Raw genomic sequence first — 16,666 nt, 5'->3', positions numbered from 1 at the left:
TCAATACACACGGATATACAAATGGCCAGAATTTGAATAATACAGTACAGAGTTAGAATCAGTAGTATTGGGAAAACTATTAAGATTGGATTTTGCCTAGTATCTTTCAAAATCCTGTTTCATTTTAAATGTGCTTTAACACTGTCATCTGTTTGATCATGACATAACCTTTAATCCAATCTAGTAAAGTCATCATGATTTGGTTTACATTGTAACTGGGTGAATTCTGGCAGACAACCCAGCAATGCGTACCTTTTATTTTCCGAGATGCAAGCTCCCTCTTGTGGCAACATCGGATTGAAAAGTCTCATGTTAACATATTTTAAGCATTTGTTCATTTCAAAATGATTTGAGTATGTTTAAAAGGACTCCTTTAAGTGTTCAGTTATGTATTTAAATAATGCCACTGAACAAAATGTCTTTAAAAAACGTTTATTGTTCCTAAAGAGGAACATGGTGCTATTCAGTGGTCTTGTAGACCCCGGGCAAATCAGTCTTTGGTTTGTTTTAAGGCATCAAGAAATGTAATCAATCGTTTGCAGCATCCAAGTCAATCCAAAAGTCTTTGTTCCCATTCACAAGAACCACTTGGCATAAGCAGTTTAGCATGTGAAATGGAACATTTGTCTAGTCCGAGGGTCTTCTTCCACATAATGATCCAAGAAAAATGTACTGACCACTTTTAAACAATGCAGCTCCTTCAAGGTTGCATCCAATTGTGTCCATATTGCATGGTACAATAGCAAATGATTTCTTACATTTATGATACAATCATATGTACATTATGTGTAACCCACCCACGCTCAACATTCACACAGTTAACCTTTGGATGCTACTACTTTCTTTGTGCATTTATTGTGAGACGGGTTTAGAAGACCTCCATTCACATGAAAACAAAAGTTACTTGACTGTTGAGAAGAAACAGAAATTGGCAAAACCAGACCAAATACTGCTGTTGTAATCACTTTGCAGTTATTTCACTCCCGTATTCACGTATACTGTTCAAGTATCTGCCTTTCTGCTCATGAGGCTTGCTTGGTGCAAGTTCCCACAGTCTCCTGGAGATTGGCCTTGGATCTAAAGACAGATTTGAATGGATTAAGCATTGCCTTCCTACAGTTTCATTTTCTTTTTTCTAAACAACCACTGAGTAGAATAACTTCCTCTGGTTCAACTAAATTGAACATAAACGCTTACCTGTTATGTGTCATGTGACTCTTGACCAGGTGGCCAGCAGCCAGCGCGGACATGAGTGACAGTTCCCCAGCCAGCACAGTGGCACAAACCACCTTGGCGAGCTGCCTGGCATTCTCCCCCGGACAAGTCTCACTGGCCCCCTGTACGCCCAACATCTGGGCACACATCCAAACAAAATGCCTGACTCAAAGATTTTGAACTACTCCACCATCTGAATTACGTGTAAGTACAAGCTAAGGCACCATAACTTTTTGAACAAGGGAAAAAATTGATCAAAATAATCTTAAATGTTAATATGGTGTATTGCACTGCCTGAAATGATATAAAGAGTCATATCATGCAAGCAAGCCTACCTGAAGGCAAGCTTGCTGGGGAAGAAGGTTGGTTCCTCCTCCTACAGTGCCGAGCTCTATAGAGGGCATGGTGCAGCTGATGTAAAGGTCTTCACCTGTAGGACCCGATGCCTCCATCAGGGTGATGCAGTTACTGCTGCTCACCGACTGTGCAGGATCCTGGAGTACACATTTTATTGTGAAACTAAGAAAGCCATTAAAAAATACTAAGCACAAGGAGAATTTTACTACCTGTCCACAGGCAATGTATATGGCAGCTACCAGGTTGGCTGCATGCGCGTTAAATCCACCAATACTGCCAGCCATAGCGGAACCCACCAGGTTTTTGTTGATATTCACCTCCACCAAAGCTGCCGTCGAGGTCTTCAAAATCTGAAATGATTAGTAATAGAAGTATTAATATAAATATGTAATGAAAGAATTCCCCCAAAGTGTGCAGGTTCAAAGTTGCTCAACGTACCTCTTTGACCACTTTGGCCGGGATGGTAGCCTCGGAAACTGCCGATTTTCCTCTTCCTTCGATCCAGTTGATCGCAGCTGGTTTCTTATCAGTACAATAGTTCCCACTGACAGCCAAAACCTGCAGCTCTGGAAAGTGTTGCCGAAGCTTGCTCAAAGCCTGCTCAGTACCCTGCAACAGGAATTGATACTCTTTCAGAATGAGCCATACACTACGTTTTGTAGGGGAATGATCACTGACTTCATGAATCTCTCACCTTTGAGATCATATTCATTCCCATTGCATCCCCTGTCTTGGAATGAAAACGAATGTACAGATTTCTCCCAGCCAGACCAACCAGTAGCTTCTGGAGGCGCGCAAACCTGCCACAAATCAACCACACGTGTGATTCTTTTTTGCCGACGCAACGTACGTAAATGCCAACAAGCAAGCTCGGGTTTTACCTGCTGGTGCTGTCAAAGGTTTCTTTGATCTCTTGGAAACCATCTGTGCTCTCTAGCCAAGCTTTGACCTCAGCAGCCTGGCAGGCAGAAGGAAGTCTTACCACGGGTCCTCGGGTCATACTGTCAGCCAGGATGCAACTTCTGGCTCCACCTCCAAGCTACAAAGACAGAGATCAAAATTCTTTAGCTCAGATGGACTCTCAACTCTTCAAATAGCTCAAAAATTCTTATAAGCTAAATCATGCCACTTAGTAATTACGCTTTAAACAAAGAGTACAACATTTACCGCAATTGCTCGACATCCCCGATTGGTGCTGGCTACCAGGCATCCCTCTGTTGTCGCCATGGGAACTTGGAAGTGCTTTCCATCCAGATGTAGCGGCCCCGCCACGCCCACCGGTACAGGCATATATCCAATTACGTTCTCGCAACAGGTGCCCATAACCTGGAGGACAAATTCACAGAGATGTCAAACAGAAAATACAGCAGACTTTTGTTGAATGCATCTGATTGACCTCACCTTGGAATAGTCGTAATCGGTAAACGGCAACGTCGAGAGTGCAGTGGGCGAAGGGAGCTTTGCGGAGATCATCTGTCGACGTATGGCTACACCTCTCTCAGGTGTTTCCATGACGGCCTCCAATTTGTATGACGGAATGTGTTTTGAATTGACTAACATGATCACCTCATCGTCATTCAGAAAACGAGCCCCTTTCTGGAAAACAAGCCATTTGTGTAAGGGATCTACTTCAGGTCAAATGAGCCATTTTACCATTCAGTAGGAGGAGAAAGTTTTTCAAAACTTTTGACCTAGACTGTACGGGGTCAAGTGGAGGTCTCTTACCTCTGGATTGTTGAGAATAGTCGTACATTCATCAAGGCTACGAGGCGATAATGGAGGCGGAAGCTGCGCCTCGGTGATTTCAGATTTTTTCTCTTCTTCTTCACCAAGATTGGAGATGTTAGTAGACCCAGAATCATTGACAGAAGCAAGCAGGGGCCGGATGACTTCATCTGGAGAAACGATTGAAAGAAGTGAGTTTGAAGAATTGTAGTTGTTGTGCCACAAGAGTAAAATGTTTACTGAAGAATTCTCTCTGATTATAATTGAGCAGCAGCATACCTATATCTTCCTTGTTGGGTGTAGTAGTAGTAGAAGGCAAATTGGAAGAGGTTGGTGGGCATTGGAGAAGAGCAGGATCCTTCCTGTAGCATGTTTCTGTGGCCTGCCGCGGAGCCACGGACTGGCTGGACATTGTGATCGGATTCTTTATTGATAGGGAAGACTCCGTCTCTTCTTGCTCGAAAAAGATGTATTTAATGGTCAACAGCAGAGCCAAGGCCAGACAGATCACCTGCTCAACATCCATGGTGATCATTCTGTGGGAAAACATTGAGAAAGCAAAGAAAAACATTGAAAATCAGTTTTTCTCCATGGCTAAAAAATGTAACACCGCCATTTCTGGCAATTCACGTCCACTTTCAGTACCTCGTGAGGTAAAAATGCCACAGGGGTATTTCTGGTTCGATTCTTCTTGGTGAGAGGTGCGATTCGTCCATGCCACTCAGTGGAATTCCACCTGTACCATTGAACAGCAAGGGCTCAGCGATCCACCTACTGTGGGCATGAACCATAACCAGGCCCAGAGACTGCAGACAAAAGAAATGCAAAAAACATCACGCACATTCTCGGAATGAAGAAAAACAACAATGAAAGAAACAAACTCTACCAAAATAATGCTGTAAAGGAGAAATTACCATTATCATTTTGACTCTTTGGGTGACGGGATTTGGTTTGTTATCCTGTTCTTCTTCCAGCACCCGGGAGAAGTGGCTCAGTTGCCAAATGGGATGGCCTTCCTGACTCTCACGAGACACCTAAAGGAAATGATATAGATAAATTATTGAAATCAAATGGAAAAATTTTGGAGTACAAAAGAACCCGGTTGGATAAACGAAACTCTTACCTCGAGCACCAGAGACACACATGCAGGGAAGAATGTCATGAAGACAAAATAGTTGGCCAAAATAGACATACACCCAAAGCAGCACATAATTTCCAACTGTCGAACACCTGTAATACACAATTACAAAATAGTTGGAACATTTCTGGGAAACCAGACTCAATGAGTACACGTTTCTGGTTTTCATTTTGTTTTCCTTCTACTGATAGACCCAATCATTCACGGATTGCATCACACATGAGGATAACCAATGGAATTCTTCCCTGACGGCGATATCGTACCTGACATGGTTCCCACTCCGATCACCAAGCACTCCACCAGGGCATCTAAGGTAAATGCCGGTCCCAGTACTGCCATACCTCGAGCAATATTCTCACGGACTTCCTCCTGAAGACAAAAAAAAAAAAAACACGTTAAAATAATAGCAAATATTCATTTTACAAGGGTTCCACTGCACATGTTTTTGTACCTGGGAACTGGAGCTGAGGGCAAACTTGGCCAGAGCACAAGCTTTGGACAGGTCAATCAGAAGTAAAAAGAAAGGTAGCGCTTCACTGGAAGATATGCAAAAACACTGTAAAATTGTTGAACTTTCTCTAATTTAAAAAAAAATATATATATATATAGCAGTTAAAAAAAAAAATCTTACTTGAGGCCGGTTAGTTCTTTATCAAGGAAGTGAATAACCACTGTGCTGAATACAAAGCTGGAAAAAATTGTGAATAGGCCTGCAATACCTAAAAAGAATGGATGAGTCCAAAATCACATACAGTACTAATTTTAGGTATCACTCTGTGTATTAGCAACAATTGTCATACCTAAAATATATTTGGATCCCAATTGTCTTAAACTTTGGAACTGGAAGTAAATGTAGATAATAGCAATGCATCTTGTAATGGTCAGGATGATGATGTCGCTGCTCAGAATTTGCTGTAAAAAGCATTTTAAAGCAGTTTTTAAAAAAAGTTTGCATAAATATAAGCAAACAATAAGGTTAAGGATTCCCAAATAGAAGCGGGTGTCTTTTTGCAAACAATTTTAAGGTAGAATGACTCATTGCATTCATTCACTTACCTCATCTGTTTTGGGGCAGTCAAAGTTCCAGCCACAGATCTGGTCATTTCCGGTGAACATATTCATAGACATCATGCAAACGGTGAGGGTGACGGTGCTCACAATGACCTCCCAAGGATGGGAGGCCACCACATGGCCGTGAAGGCGGAACAGATGGGTCAGCATGGCGGAGGGCTGTTCCAAACCACAATAGGAAAACACCAAATTTTAAGAGTAAAATCCATCAGACATTCTTTAATCAAAAGCGATTATTGAAAAGATGACGACGTTGACCAATGTTTTGCATGTCAATTTGATTGCATCATTGCTTATCTAATCGATGTGTCGATCCGGATCGATGGATTGTAATCATAATACAAATATTGCATCACAATTACCAACAGTATGGAAATAGAGTTTTTTTTTTTTTTTTTTTTTACCACAGCCATATTAAACCTATAAATATAAACATGATAGCCTGAATCTACTACTTGTTTAGGTGCAAAATTGCAAAAAAAATCAACTAGTTCTCTCATTTGAAAAAATTAGAACTAAATGTGAAATGAATACATTACAATCACAGCAATAATTCCCCTTATTATATGTATTTATTTATATTAATAGTTTTCATCTACTTTAAAGCAGTCCAGGCTTTAACTTAACTTGCACATATCTATAACTGTTTATGCTATAAATATATGCACTACAGTATTTATCATTAAGTATTCCTTTAAGTATTTGTAAATCTTTGATTCATCCCAACAACAACAACAATAAAATTTCAAAGTATGTTACAGTTTGACAAAAATACAAGCAGTAGAAGACGTCCCCTTGTCTAAAATCTTTCAAGATCTAACATTGGGTCTTACCTGTGACAGTGCAGAAGGGTGAAGAGGAAGTGAGGGTGGAATGTGACGAGGATCTAACGATCAAGGTTGCCCGAGTCAAGGGGCGAGCGGGTGGGCCGGACTTGCCTCTCGCAAAATCGCTCCCATCGTCAACTTGAGCCGATTCTGCAATTAAGCGAGGCCACATGGAACCATGGCACGCTACTGCATCATACGAGGGCTGAGCCAATCACAACGCTCACCTTTTTCGGTGACGCGTATTCCACGCCCCGTTTCCTAGGTAACGCTGAAGTGGGCGGAGCCCGCGCGAGGACGCCTCATCGAACCACTGCGCTCAGATATCTGCGTCAGACCAGCTCAGTATACGATTCATCTGATGGAAGACCCGGTTTTGCTGCATTTAAAATTCAATGCAAAACAAAACAAATCTCCATTGTATATTCTCAAGGGATCTTTGTTGCTATTCTAAGTGCCCCTAATTATCTCGCAGTGGAACCACATTTCATGTTGACTTTTGTTTAGTTACCTACAGACGTCGATCAATTAATTAAAACAATACAAATATTACGCTAATCACTTGCTGTTTAGCAGGAAGATTATTTTCTTCTTGTGCATAGTAGGCAGCTAGTACTTTAAATAGTACTTTTGCGCTACTTGAATGACGTCACGGTACCAGAAAAGTGGATGTTCTCCATATGCTTGTTTTGACAGTTTTCGCCAAAAACAATTGACTTTAATTCTACTATAAGCAGGACAACGGAGATTTTACAGGTAATTAGAGCTCATGGTCTTACCAATATATCCCATGTTATATATATGTTTGTTTGTTTGTTTTTTATTGAGAGAAAACGTTACAGCAAATAAGTTCAGACTGCCCATTTTCTTTAAGCTAGGAAGCTAGCTGACATGAATAATACTTGTTGTCATGATGTTATCGTAAATTATTACTATGGTAATTTCATAGTCTCCATAAATGTGTTTAAATATGGTAACATTCATTCGTTTTTTAAATGGTTGCCCTGGCGGCAGTGGCTCCTTAGCCGGTAACCGGTCAAATAGCCTATATGGCCCCATATGGCCATTTAGCCGGTAAGAATTATGTGTGGGGTAAATAGTCAGAAACTACGGCTACGAAGCCACTGCCTGAATAATAGTCATGAACACCTTCAACCTACCAACACCTATAAGTGTTAGTACAGTGTGAGTAGAAACAACTATAGGCAAAGTTAATCCATTTTGGGAATTGAAATTTGGCAATAATTTCAATAATTCTTAACAAATACTCACAATATTTGGCATTTATTATCTATTTTATAAGTGGTAAACTTCCCACCAAGTTTGATAAAGATCAGACTGACAGTTAAATTTTTTTTCCTGTTCACCCAATTAGTGATTATTATTTAACATTGATTGAATAGGGGATTCACCTAATGTTAAAATGAGTATATTAATTGGAGGTATATTTGTTGGGGGTATATTAAATTGGGTTATATTAAATAGGGGTATATTAATTGGGGGTATATTAAATGGGGGTATATTAAATGGGGGTATGTTGAATGGGGGGTATATTAAATGATTTAATATACCCCCAATTAATGTACACTCCACTTAATATACCCCCTATTTGACCAATTTTGAGTTCTTCCATACCCTGAAATAATCTCATGTTAGGTGTGTTTCGATTTTACACTGTTTTATTTCCACAAAAGTGGCTCCAATTTAGTGACACGTCCACCATCTCACAGGAATTCATTCACACACACATTTTTAAAGGAGCATGGCAAGGAATAAAAGGTAAAGTGCTCTTTTTCTTTCTTTTTCAAATTAAACCATGTAATGGATTGAAAAATGTAATACTACAATGTGGCACATTCATGACTATTATAATTACCAGTTAAATCATCTGTCTGTTACAGAAATGTTCAAAAGAAAATAAAGACAACTGCACCTGCTCGTAAGAGAACAATACCAACACAGAAAGGTTTGACAATCACTAGTTTCTTAAAGCATTAGTATTTCATATGATATTTCATTTTTCTGACTTCCATTTAGAACGGAGAAGGTTACTGAAATGTATGATTACCTTTTGAAATGTTTTTGTTTGGCTTTGTTTTTTTTTTTTTACATGCACAGGCAAAGCAATCAAACGTATGAATCGTAGAAATCGCTTTGGCGAGACTTTGCTCCATGGAGCTGTATTGAAGGCCGATATTCAGCTTTTGAAAGACACACTGAAGCTTGGAGCAAATGTCAATAGAACTGACAATACAGGTAAAATGCAGTGTAAACTCAAACTGTTTAAAGCATTTTTGTTTTGTTTGAAGCTTTCAGTTTTCTTGCCTACAGGACGAACAGCCCTACACGAAGCCGCTGTCCGGAATCAGTATGAGGCTTGTTGTTGTTTGATTAATGCTGGAGCTTCGGTCAACATTGAATCACGAAACAAAGCTACACCGTTGCATGAAGCAATCAAATTTGGCAATAAAAGGGTACTTAAAAATACTAATATAAAGGAATGTTTTTGTCCGCATTTGTTCGATACTCTATATTTTTATCTGACTACAGATAGTTGAGTTGCTTCAAAAACATAAACAGCAACAGTCCAAAGCCAAAGAGGAACAAACTACATTTGGAATCAACGTAGGACCTTCTTGTCAAGTACAGGTGCCTAAAAACAACCTAAGAGTACCCAGAATGGACATATTGCAAATATTGTCAAAGTTGACAAGAGTAATTTCTAGTGAAAAACACGTATTTTGATGTTTAACAATGATCCAACATTCATAATTCATTGTCTTTGATAAAATGTGGCAATTGTCCCTCTACAATGTGTCTCCTAGTGATCTATTAACTTCTTTTTATAATATGAAATTATAAATTGAGTTGGTTAACGGAAACACTTAATGGGGATTTGTAATCTGGGAAGTTTTTTCCTCAGAATAAACAAATCCACATAGCTGTCATTTTAAATAAAATCCCGGATCGTTGCATATGTCAAATGTCAACTTTTTCTTCTTCTGTGACAGGAAGATGTTCAGAATAAAGAATCTGCTTCATCCAAACAAAACCAAACTGAAGTGCCCAGAGGAAATCCGAAGACCTTGACGAGTGGTATTTATATGCACAAGTATATTCCAGTTCGTGTTGTTTTTGATTCTCGTGCTAACAAGCTTAAATGTGTTCCTGCAATTGTTTCTCTGCCTCCAGCAAGCCAGCTACTTTCAACCAATAACAGCCTGACTCAAGATCTTTCAGGAGAAGAGACAGACAGTGACCACACTATTAATTACTTGGGAGAGAGTTCCGAGTCAGAAAGTTGGAATATTTATGCCACACAAAATTTCTGCTAACCCTGAAGCATTGTTTATATGGCTGATTTTTCAGCTTCCAGAAAGTATTATCTCCTCATAGCTAAATGTTTCCCATTAGTTTGGGTAATTTGATTCTCACTCATTGTATCAATGTTCATTTTTCCTTGATGAGAACATATTGAAGGTTGTTCAATAAAGCATTTCCCACAGTAATTATGTTGTCCTTGTCATGATTTACAATATCTTAAATGTTGAAATATTTTACTTGACTCCAAGTAAGAAATATATTGTAGGTGTTTTTTCCTCTTCTGTGATTCAAATGTTGTAGCAGCAAAATTTGAGATGCATGTGACAATTTATCGTGGTTTATTTTCCTGATATCTATTTTGCTGAAGTTGTTGTAAATGTTTCTTTTCCAGGACTAAAAGAATAGCAGGAAGATTGACATGTCTGACCCAGTCATCAGTAATGGTTTCACAAATGGGTGAGTATTACTGGTAGCATCATTGCCTTCAGCCTCAATTTTTAGGTGGCTAACATTTGACATTTTTCTGTTGAAGGGAAAGGATTGACAGCTACAATCAGGAACATGAGACATCCAGTGATGACTCTATAAGTCTGTTACATGACTTGGAACCCATCCGAGGAAGAGGAACACATGCAGAATCTGAAATACATCATTCATCCCTCCAAACCATAGCGAAGGTGCAGAAAAATAAGTCGTCAATAAGTCTCGTGAAGACCCCTTCAGGGACGGAATGGGGAAACTTGACGGAGTGTGTTCCAAGCGGCGGTAAGTGATAACCAAACACCAACATCTGAGATGCATACGTGTTTATATTACATTACGTACTATTACTCAACGTTTCATCCTTTTCAGAAAACGTCCCAGAAAATTGGAATATGATTCGCAGAAGACAACTTCAGAGGAGAGAATGCAATAGAAAAGTGGTTCTTCACAAAGCATGCAGAAGAGGAGATGTGGCTTGTGTCAAAGCCCTCCTTCAAAACGGGATCGAAGTAAACATGGAAGATTATGCCGGTTGGTTTAGAATTAATATTCCCCTTGACTATTTTGTTTTTTCTTTGTCATTTCATTACCATGTGTTTTCAACCCTTTTTTCCAGGGGGCACAGCTCTCCATGAGGCCTCCAAAGAGGGTCATTTGGAGGTGGTCCAGGAGCTGTTGAATGCTGGAGCTAATGTCAATGCTACAAACCATGATGGCAACAGCTCTTTACATGATGCTGTGGCGTGTGGACATTATCGGGTGAATAGGACAGATAAACGGCTCATGGAGTGTATATTTGAATGTTTCCCAAGAAATGTGTATGTTCTATATGTGATATTCAGGTAGTTGAGATTCTCCTCTGGCATGGCTCACAGCCTCGTGACAGGAATGAACTTGGCGTCTGTGCAATTGACATGGCTCAGCGAAAAGATATAAAAGAGCTGCTGTTGGCATCATCCTCAATTCCAGTCCAGCATGGTGAAAATCTCATTCATCATTTTACCAATCAAAATCAATGCCTTCTAACCTGATTGTGAATCCTCAAGGTGAAATTCCCACTGAGGCTCCCTGCCTTGAGCAACCACTCGACCTTTTAAGCATCTGTTCCACTGAAAGTGACACAACAGCAATTACACCTGTCAGACAATCAGCAGATGGAGACGGAGCCATACTATTTGCGGAAGTTCCATTGAGAGAGAATGGCACCACAACTGATTATGTGAGCTTGAGTTAAAACTAACTAACCACTCAGCCAAGATAGAGTTGCTATATTGATAGTGATAAGTTGTTGTATTGTTTGGTGTTCAGGAATCTTCACTGACTTATTGGCATTTCCCCTTTTTTTTCCTCCTAGTGGAAACAATCACTGGCCATAAAAAAGATTTTAAAGGATGTGGCAAAGAAGCAAATGGAAATGTCAACCTGGCCTATGACAGGACGTGAAGATGGAGGTAGAACTGTAGTTGAAAACAATAATAGTGTTCATCTGTACTTTTTTCTAACGACAACTTCAATCACAGATATTACTGCTGATGCTTTAACAATGTTACAAAATATTACAATGTTTAATGTAAGCAAGAAATAATGTGTAATTTTTGTTTTACTTTGTTACAGTCCGATATTACAAAGCATTTACAGAGATTCTTACTGCACTAACCAAAGTCCTTGCCAGGCAACATCTGGAGAAGCATCAGCTCACCAACAAATACAAGTCAGGTTTCTTCTATAAATCCTTCCCTGCTACACCAGAACTTTTTCTAAGTATTTTTGACATGGCATAGCTTCAATGACATTATCATTTTTGTAAAAAAAATGTTGTTGTTTTTTTAACACAGAAGTATGACTTCACCCAAAAGTCAAAGTGTGGTAAGAATTCAACTTATCTCCCTTGCTACAAGACAACGGAACATAGTAGCCATCCTTGAGAAGCAACGTGATATGATACAATTGCATGACAATACTACAAAGTTCATCAGTCACCCAACCAGTCATATCAGTCAAGCAGTGCAAGACTTGCCAGGCCCGCTTATACAAAAAGTGAAAATTTCAAGCCAAAATGTTGTAAAGTTTTTCTTCAAGGTGAGAGCTGTTGACCTTATTCAACTCCTTTGAACGTTTCTAAATCTTGCTGTGATTTCTGCTATGACTCATACGAAATGTGGTCAGCATGTACTTACGCTACTCTTTTTGTCCACTAAGGGAGGCTGTTTGCAAGGGGATGGTTTTGTAAAGAACAGCCTTTCTCCCGAGTTTCAACTGCACTCTGCCACTGTTAACAACATCCCAATTAATCCCAGTCAGTGTGTCCAGGAAAAGGTTAGCCAACTTGTTAAATAGTTAAGCATCTCTACTGCTGTCCCATTCCTAACAATTGCACGTAAACATTAGTTTGTACACACGCCAAATTGATGTACTTAGGAAAACTGAGAAGAGGACTTTATGAATGCGACATTATTGTTGAACGGTACTATTTCATCAGCTCTGGGTTTTTTCCCGGTTACAACGGCTGTGTGTGCAAATTAGTTCCTTTTTCTTTAAGCTAACCATTTCTCTGTCCTTTTCCAGGTGATTTTCCATGAAAAATGTTTGTCCCATCCTCGCAGTAAAAGGCCTGAATCAAAATCCTCTGAAACGACTGTAAAACATGGCAGCACTAGTTCTACTGTGGAAACGGGTATAACAGGTCAGTTGTCACTACTATCCGCTGACAAGTTTCATTCTGAGAGTTCAACACACTTCCTGTCTTCTCCACTTCCTTCTGAACAACTCAAAATAATTGCAATGTGCAGCAGCTATTGGAAGGGGAGATTTCATAATTTCCTCTCTCCTTATCATGTCTGCCTCTGAAAAGATTTGATGAACAGATGAACCGTTGCCCTTTTCTTTGAGATAGTAGCAATGGATATTTCTTGTATCTTCCAGTGTCAAGCAAGTGGAAGCATATAATGGAAATCAAGACAATTTATTTGGTGGCTGATGAAGAGCTGATTCCAAATGCTTTACTCGACAATTACTGGGGGATGCTTATCCGGGGTGACCAACAATTGGGATGGTAACCACTTCAGTAGTTCCAAAATTTTATTTGAGGTGTCTCAAAAAACACACATGAATTTTCATTGGATTCCTCATCTCTGAGCATAAATCTATGTCACTGTTTGATTTCAGGATTGACATTTTATAAATAATTAGTAGTCAACATAGATAAGATTTCAAAATGTCTTTACGATATACTTAGACATGTTTTGTTCACTTGTCTCTTCTCATGCATATTAACAATGTAGTCAAATGGTTAGAAACAGAATGATACGCGTTAATAACAGTCACCAGGAAAAAAATAAAATAAAATCTTGACCCAATTGATTTAATGGCCTTTCATTGCTTTCCCTACTCAGGTGTATCCAAGGCTACAGTAGTATCTGTAATGGTCACTTGAATCACTTCTATAAATAATAGATGTCTGCAATGAAGTTAATGGAAGGCTTAGTTTAGCTGGGTTAATCATTATACACTGGTGTAAAGTTGCACTTGGACTGACCCATGAAATAATCTTAAATAACTATATCCCACCACAAAAAGAGACAAAAAAGAGTTTATAAACCAACACAAAGGACTGAGATCATTTTGCAAGTTTGCAAGAGTTTTCCATGCAGCGGAGGGGCCAGTTTGACGCAAGTTCCTCACAGAAGAGACATAGAAAGAGCATGGTGAATGTGAAGTAATAGTGTTGGACACAGTTATGTGGTTGTGAGGGCCGGTGGGCGGACTGTTGCCGAGACTCCTTCCCCATCTACCACCCTCCCTTCCGCTCCTAGCCACCGTCACTCTACCCTAAACAGCTTCCAGTCCACGATGGAGCTGCACACATAGCAGACGGGACAAACAGTTGACCTGTTCTGCCTAAACTGTCCTTACGCATGGGGAAGTTGTTCTGCTTGTTCGCCTCGCAATGTGCTGTCCAACTGGTAGACATCTTTCAAGGTAATAGTACAAGACTCAACTTTGTTGTGCAGTATTTTACAAATATGTTGAGACTTATTGGTTGACCTTTCTGTCATCCATTGAATTGGAGAAGTGCATTTCCATTTTGAAATACTTTAAGTTTTAGGCAGATTTATTACATTTTCTTTGTCATTCAAGGTTTACATCATTACAGCCACACTTGTTGAAGAAATTTGGATAACACTCCAGGACATCTTTAGAGAGCAAGGTTAACCTACACCTTTTTATTGTTGTCTTTTTTTCTAATTATTTGGTTCATGCGGTGTTATAACCTATATATGTACATATTTGCACATTTTTATGTGCTCAAGGTAAAACAGTTAGTGCTTTCAAGTCCTTGACCATTTACTAAATACTGTCCGAAAAACTTGGAAAAATATTATTTTCATTTTAATAACGCACCAAGTGTAATTTTAGCACTAGTTGTGTGGACAATTGGTTGCTTTCAAATTTCAATTTTTTGATTCTTGTGTTACCATGTTGATCTAATCTGCACAGGGCCGTCAAAAGTGTTCTGTCATTGTATATATACAAACTATATTCATGCTTTTTCTCATTTTAAAATGTTTAATAGCATGTAAAATGACAAAAATATCTTGTAAATTTTTAACGCCAAAGAGAAGAGAACTTTTAACGACACGGCTTAATTAATGTCATAAACTTAGATGACATAGGGCTCCACAATCATGAAAATTGCCTCACAATTGCAGGACTGTGTAGGTGAGCTCATTGAAGCAGACCTCCTAACCCAACCAGCCAATGTTATTTGCACATAAAATATACACCTGTATACGTGTTGTATGCTAATGACTGTCACATAGACATCCCTATCCATTAAAAGGCTTCTTTTTGCATCTGTCTTTCAACCTTTTTCTAGAATGAAAATAAGATGTGGCTGCTACAGACATAAATTGAGACACAGGTGCTTCCTGTTTCTTCTGTCTCTGGTGGCAGTGTGTTTGCTCAAGCTGGTCTACATCAAAGTCAACGTAAGGGAGAGCATCTACTTTGACCCCTCTGGAACCTATGACAGGCAATCAGCAGTTCACAGCCTCACATATGACGTCAACTGTTCCGCTATCTATGAGCTTGACCCAGTGGAAATAGGCAAAGCCCTCCAGATGAAACGAAAAACCATCCCAGTGGATGACCAGAGCACTGTGAGTCTGACCTCGGACTGTTCCGTATTTATGAAAACCAGACGTTACGCTAGTGTCCTAGTATCAGAGGTCGAGCGCAACTTCCCATTGGCTTATTCCTTGGTGGTTCATAAAAACGCTCCCATGGTGGAGCGTATTCTCCGTGCCATCTATGCACCTCACAACCTCTACTGCATTCACTTTGACCAAAAGTCCCCTCCGACATTTATTAAGGCCATGGACAACATTGCCCGGTGTTTGCCTAATGTGTTTGTTGCTTCGAAACTGGAGTCAGTTGAATATGCCCATATCAGCAGACTTAATGCTGATCTCAACTGCCTCTCTGACCTACTGAGGTCCGAGGTCCAGTGGAAGTATGCTATCAATCTCTGCGGCCAGGATTTCCCTCTCAAGTCCAACTATCAACTTGTCATGGAGCTGAGGGAGCTGAATGGGAGAAACATGCTCGAGTCTTCCCGCCCAAGTGAACTGAAGAAACAACGCTTCGGCTTTCATCACGAACTAAAGAATGTCCCGTATGAGTACAAACGTATTCCTGTCAAAAGAGAGTTGGCTAAAGATTTCCCCCCGCATGGTATGATGGTGTTCGTGGGTAGTGCGTATTTTGTCTTGTCGTGGGAGTTTGTCAATTACATAAACGACAACAAAGTGGTGGAGGACTTCCTGGCATGGTCAGCAGACACTTACTCACCAGATGAACATTTTTGGGCCTCCCTTATCAGGATGCCTGGTGTGCCAGGACATATTTCTAGGTCTGAACCAGATGTTACCGACTTAAAGAGTAAGACCAGACTTGTTAAATGGCAGTACTTGGAAGGACGTTTTTATCCACCCTGTACTGGTACGCACGTTAGAAGTGTTTGCATTTTTGGCGCTGCAGAACTTCGTTGGCTCCTCAATGATGGTCATTGGTTTGCTAACAAATTTGACCTCAAAGTTAATCCCATCTTAATACAATGTTTGGAAAGTAAGTTGACGGAACTGCAGTACCACCACGCATAAAGATTGTACTTCACATAAATTTGATGGAAACTTGCTTTAAAGGAAATTACAACTGTAATAAAAAAATAGATTAAGTACCATTGGCCTCTACTATGAATAGATGGTGTTAGAATTTTAAAAACAGGTATTCTAGTCATGAAATTGGTTATTATCAACAGAGTACAAACAATACATTATGACTGCCATGTTCTTAGTGAGCTGCTGTGTTTTTTGAAGCAATGGTGAAGGTTGGTTGCTTTTACTTGCTGTTGAGCAGAAGTGCAAAACCATATTCTTCCCATAATGCCTCACTGTGCGGCTTAGGGTGCACTTTTGAATCAAGAGGAGCTTGAGTTGAAGGAAACGTGGACACATTTGTCCTCATA

The 16,666-nt window shown here is 39.7% G+C and overlaps 4 protein-coding genes across 4 annotated transcripts; 3 read left to right on the top strand and 1 right to left on the bottom strand.

The window, feature by feature from the left end:
• Window positions 1–416: 416 nt before the first annotated feature.
• On the bottom strand, window positions 417–6,691 carry hmgcra (3-hydroxy-3-methylglutaryl-CoA reductase a). Its single transcript, XM_077716010.1, has 21 exons — window positions 6,561–6,691; window positions 6,340–6,483; window positions 5,492–5,665; window positions 5,236–5,347; window positions 5,067–5,154; window positions 4,887–4,971; window positions 4,699–4,804; window positions 4,421–4,527; window positions 4,212–4,331; window positions 3,943–4,103; window positions 3,577–3,833; window positions 3,298–3,467; window positions 2,974–3,168; window positions 2,740–2,898; window positions 2,454–2,611; window positions 2,267–2,372; window positions 2,011–2,181; window positions 1,782–1,922; window positions 1,551–1,709; window positions 1,198–1,352; window positions 417–1,077 (listed from the first exon to the last, which is right to left on the bottom strand). Exons 3-21 carry the CDS (start codon window positions 5,654–5,656, stop codon window positions 1,023–1,025), a joined length of 2,670 nt encoding a protein of 889 aa, XP_077572136.1. The 5' UTR covers window positions 5,657–5,665; window positions 6,340–6,483; window positions 6,561–6,691; the 3' UTR covers window positions 417–1,022.
• A 691-nt stretch (window positions 6,692–7,382) lies between these two features.
• ankrd31 (ankyrin repeat domain 31) lies at window positions 7,383–9,558 on the top strand. Its single transcript, XM_077714660.1, has 6 exons — window positions 7,383–7,407; window positions 8,452–8,589; window positions 8,665–8,807; window positions 8,884–8,982; window positions 9,345–9,455; window positions 9,526–9,558. Exons 1-6 carry the CDS (start codon window positions 7,383–7,385, stop codon window positions 9,556–9,558), a joined length of 549 nt encoding a protein of 182 aa, XP_077570786.1.
• A 956-nt stretch (window positions 9,559–10,514) lies between these two features.
• LOC144196047 (ankyrin repeat domain-containing protein 31-like) lies at window positions 10,515–13,452 on the top strand. Its single transcript, XM_077716023.1, has 10 exons — window positions 10,515–10,671; window positions 10,757–10,899; window positions 10,983–11,118; window positions 11,187–11,359; window positions 11,495–11,591; window positions 11,755–11,851; window positions 11,976–12,219; window positions 12,340–12,456; window positions 12,706–12,823; window positions 13,063–13,452. Exons 1-10 carry the CDS (start codon window positions 10,533–10,535, stop codon window positions 13,194–13,196), a joined length of 1,398 nt encoding a protein of 465 aa, XP_077572149.1. The 5' UTR covers window positions 10,515–10,532; the 3' UTR covers window positions 13,197–13,452.
• A 521-nt stretch (window positions 13,453–13,973) lies between these two features.
• gcnt4a (glucosaminyl (N-acetyl) transferase 4a) lies at window positions 13,974–16,301 on the top strand. The gene is made up of 3 exons (XM_077716026.1): window positions 13,974–14,118; window positions 14,278–14,347; window positions 15,017–16,301. Exon 3 carries the CDS (start codon window positions 15,018–15,020, stop codon window positions 16,299–16,301), a length of 1,284 nt encoding a protein of 427 aa, XP_077572152.1. The 5' UTR covers window positions 13,974–14,118; window positions 14,278–14,347; window position 15,017.
• Window positions 16,302–16,666: the final 365 nt, after the last annotated feature.

Source organism: Stigmatopora nigra, chromosome 4, assembly GCF_051989575.1.
Source record: "Stigmatopora nigra isolate UIUO_SnigA chromosome 4, RoL_Snig_1.1, whole genome shotgun sequence".
In the NCBI taxonomy this organism is placed as follows: Eukaryota; Metazoa; Chordata; class Actinopteri; order Syngnathiformes; family Syngnathidae; genus Stigmatopora; species Stigmatopora nigra.
Note: the sequence above shows the minus strand (reverse complement) of the source record. Positions and strands in the feature narration are given on the sequence as shown.

Excerpts from the sequence above, each read along its gene's own strand:
- hmgcra (XM_077716010.1), bottom strand. The coding sequence starts at position 5,656 with ATGCTGACCCATCTGTTCCGCCTTCACGGCCATGTGGTGGCCTCCCAT. Across the intron at positions 5,348-5,491 it reads ACTGCCCCAAAACAGATGAG|CAAATTCTGAGCAGCGACAT; the intron begins GTAAGTGAATGA and ends TGCTTTTTACAG. Across the intron at positions 2,373-2,453 it reads ACCTTTGACAGCACCAGCAG|GTTTGCGCGCCTCCAGAAGC; the intron begins GTAAAACCCGAG and ends GATTTGTGGCAG.
- ankrd31 (XM_077714660.1), top strand. The coding sequence starts at position 7,383 with ATGGCCCCATATGGCCATTTAGCCG. Across the intron at positions 8,590-8,664 it reads CAATAGAACTGACAATACAG|GACGAACAGCCCTACACGAA; the intron begins GTAAAATGCAGT and ends TCTTGCCTACAG. Across the intron at positions 9,456-9,525 it reads ATATGCACAAGTATATTCCA|CAAGCCAGCTACTTTCAACC; the intron begins GTTCGTGTTGTT and ends CTCTGCCTCCAG.
- LOC144196047 (XM_077716023.1), top strand. The coding sequence starts at position 10,533 with ATGATTCGCAGAAGACAACTTCAGAGGAGAGAATGCAATAGAAAAGTG. Across the intron at positions 11,852-11,975 it reads CAGCTCACCAACAAATACAA|AAGTATGACTTCACCCAAAA; the intron begins GTCAGGTTTCTT and ends TTTTTAACACAG. Across the intron at positions 12,220-12,339 it reads TTGTAAAGTTTTTCTTCAAG|GGAGGCTGTTTGCAAGGGGA; the intron begins GTGAGAGCTGTT and ends TTGTCCACTAAG.
- gcnt4a (XM_077716026.1), top strand. The coding sequence starts at position 15,018 with ATGAAAATAAGATGTGGCTGCTACAGACATAAATTGAGACACAGGTGC.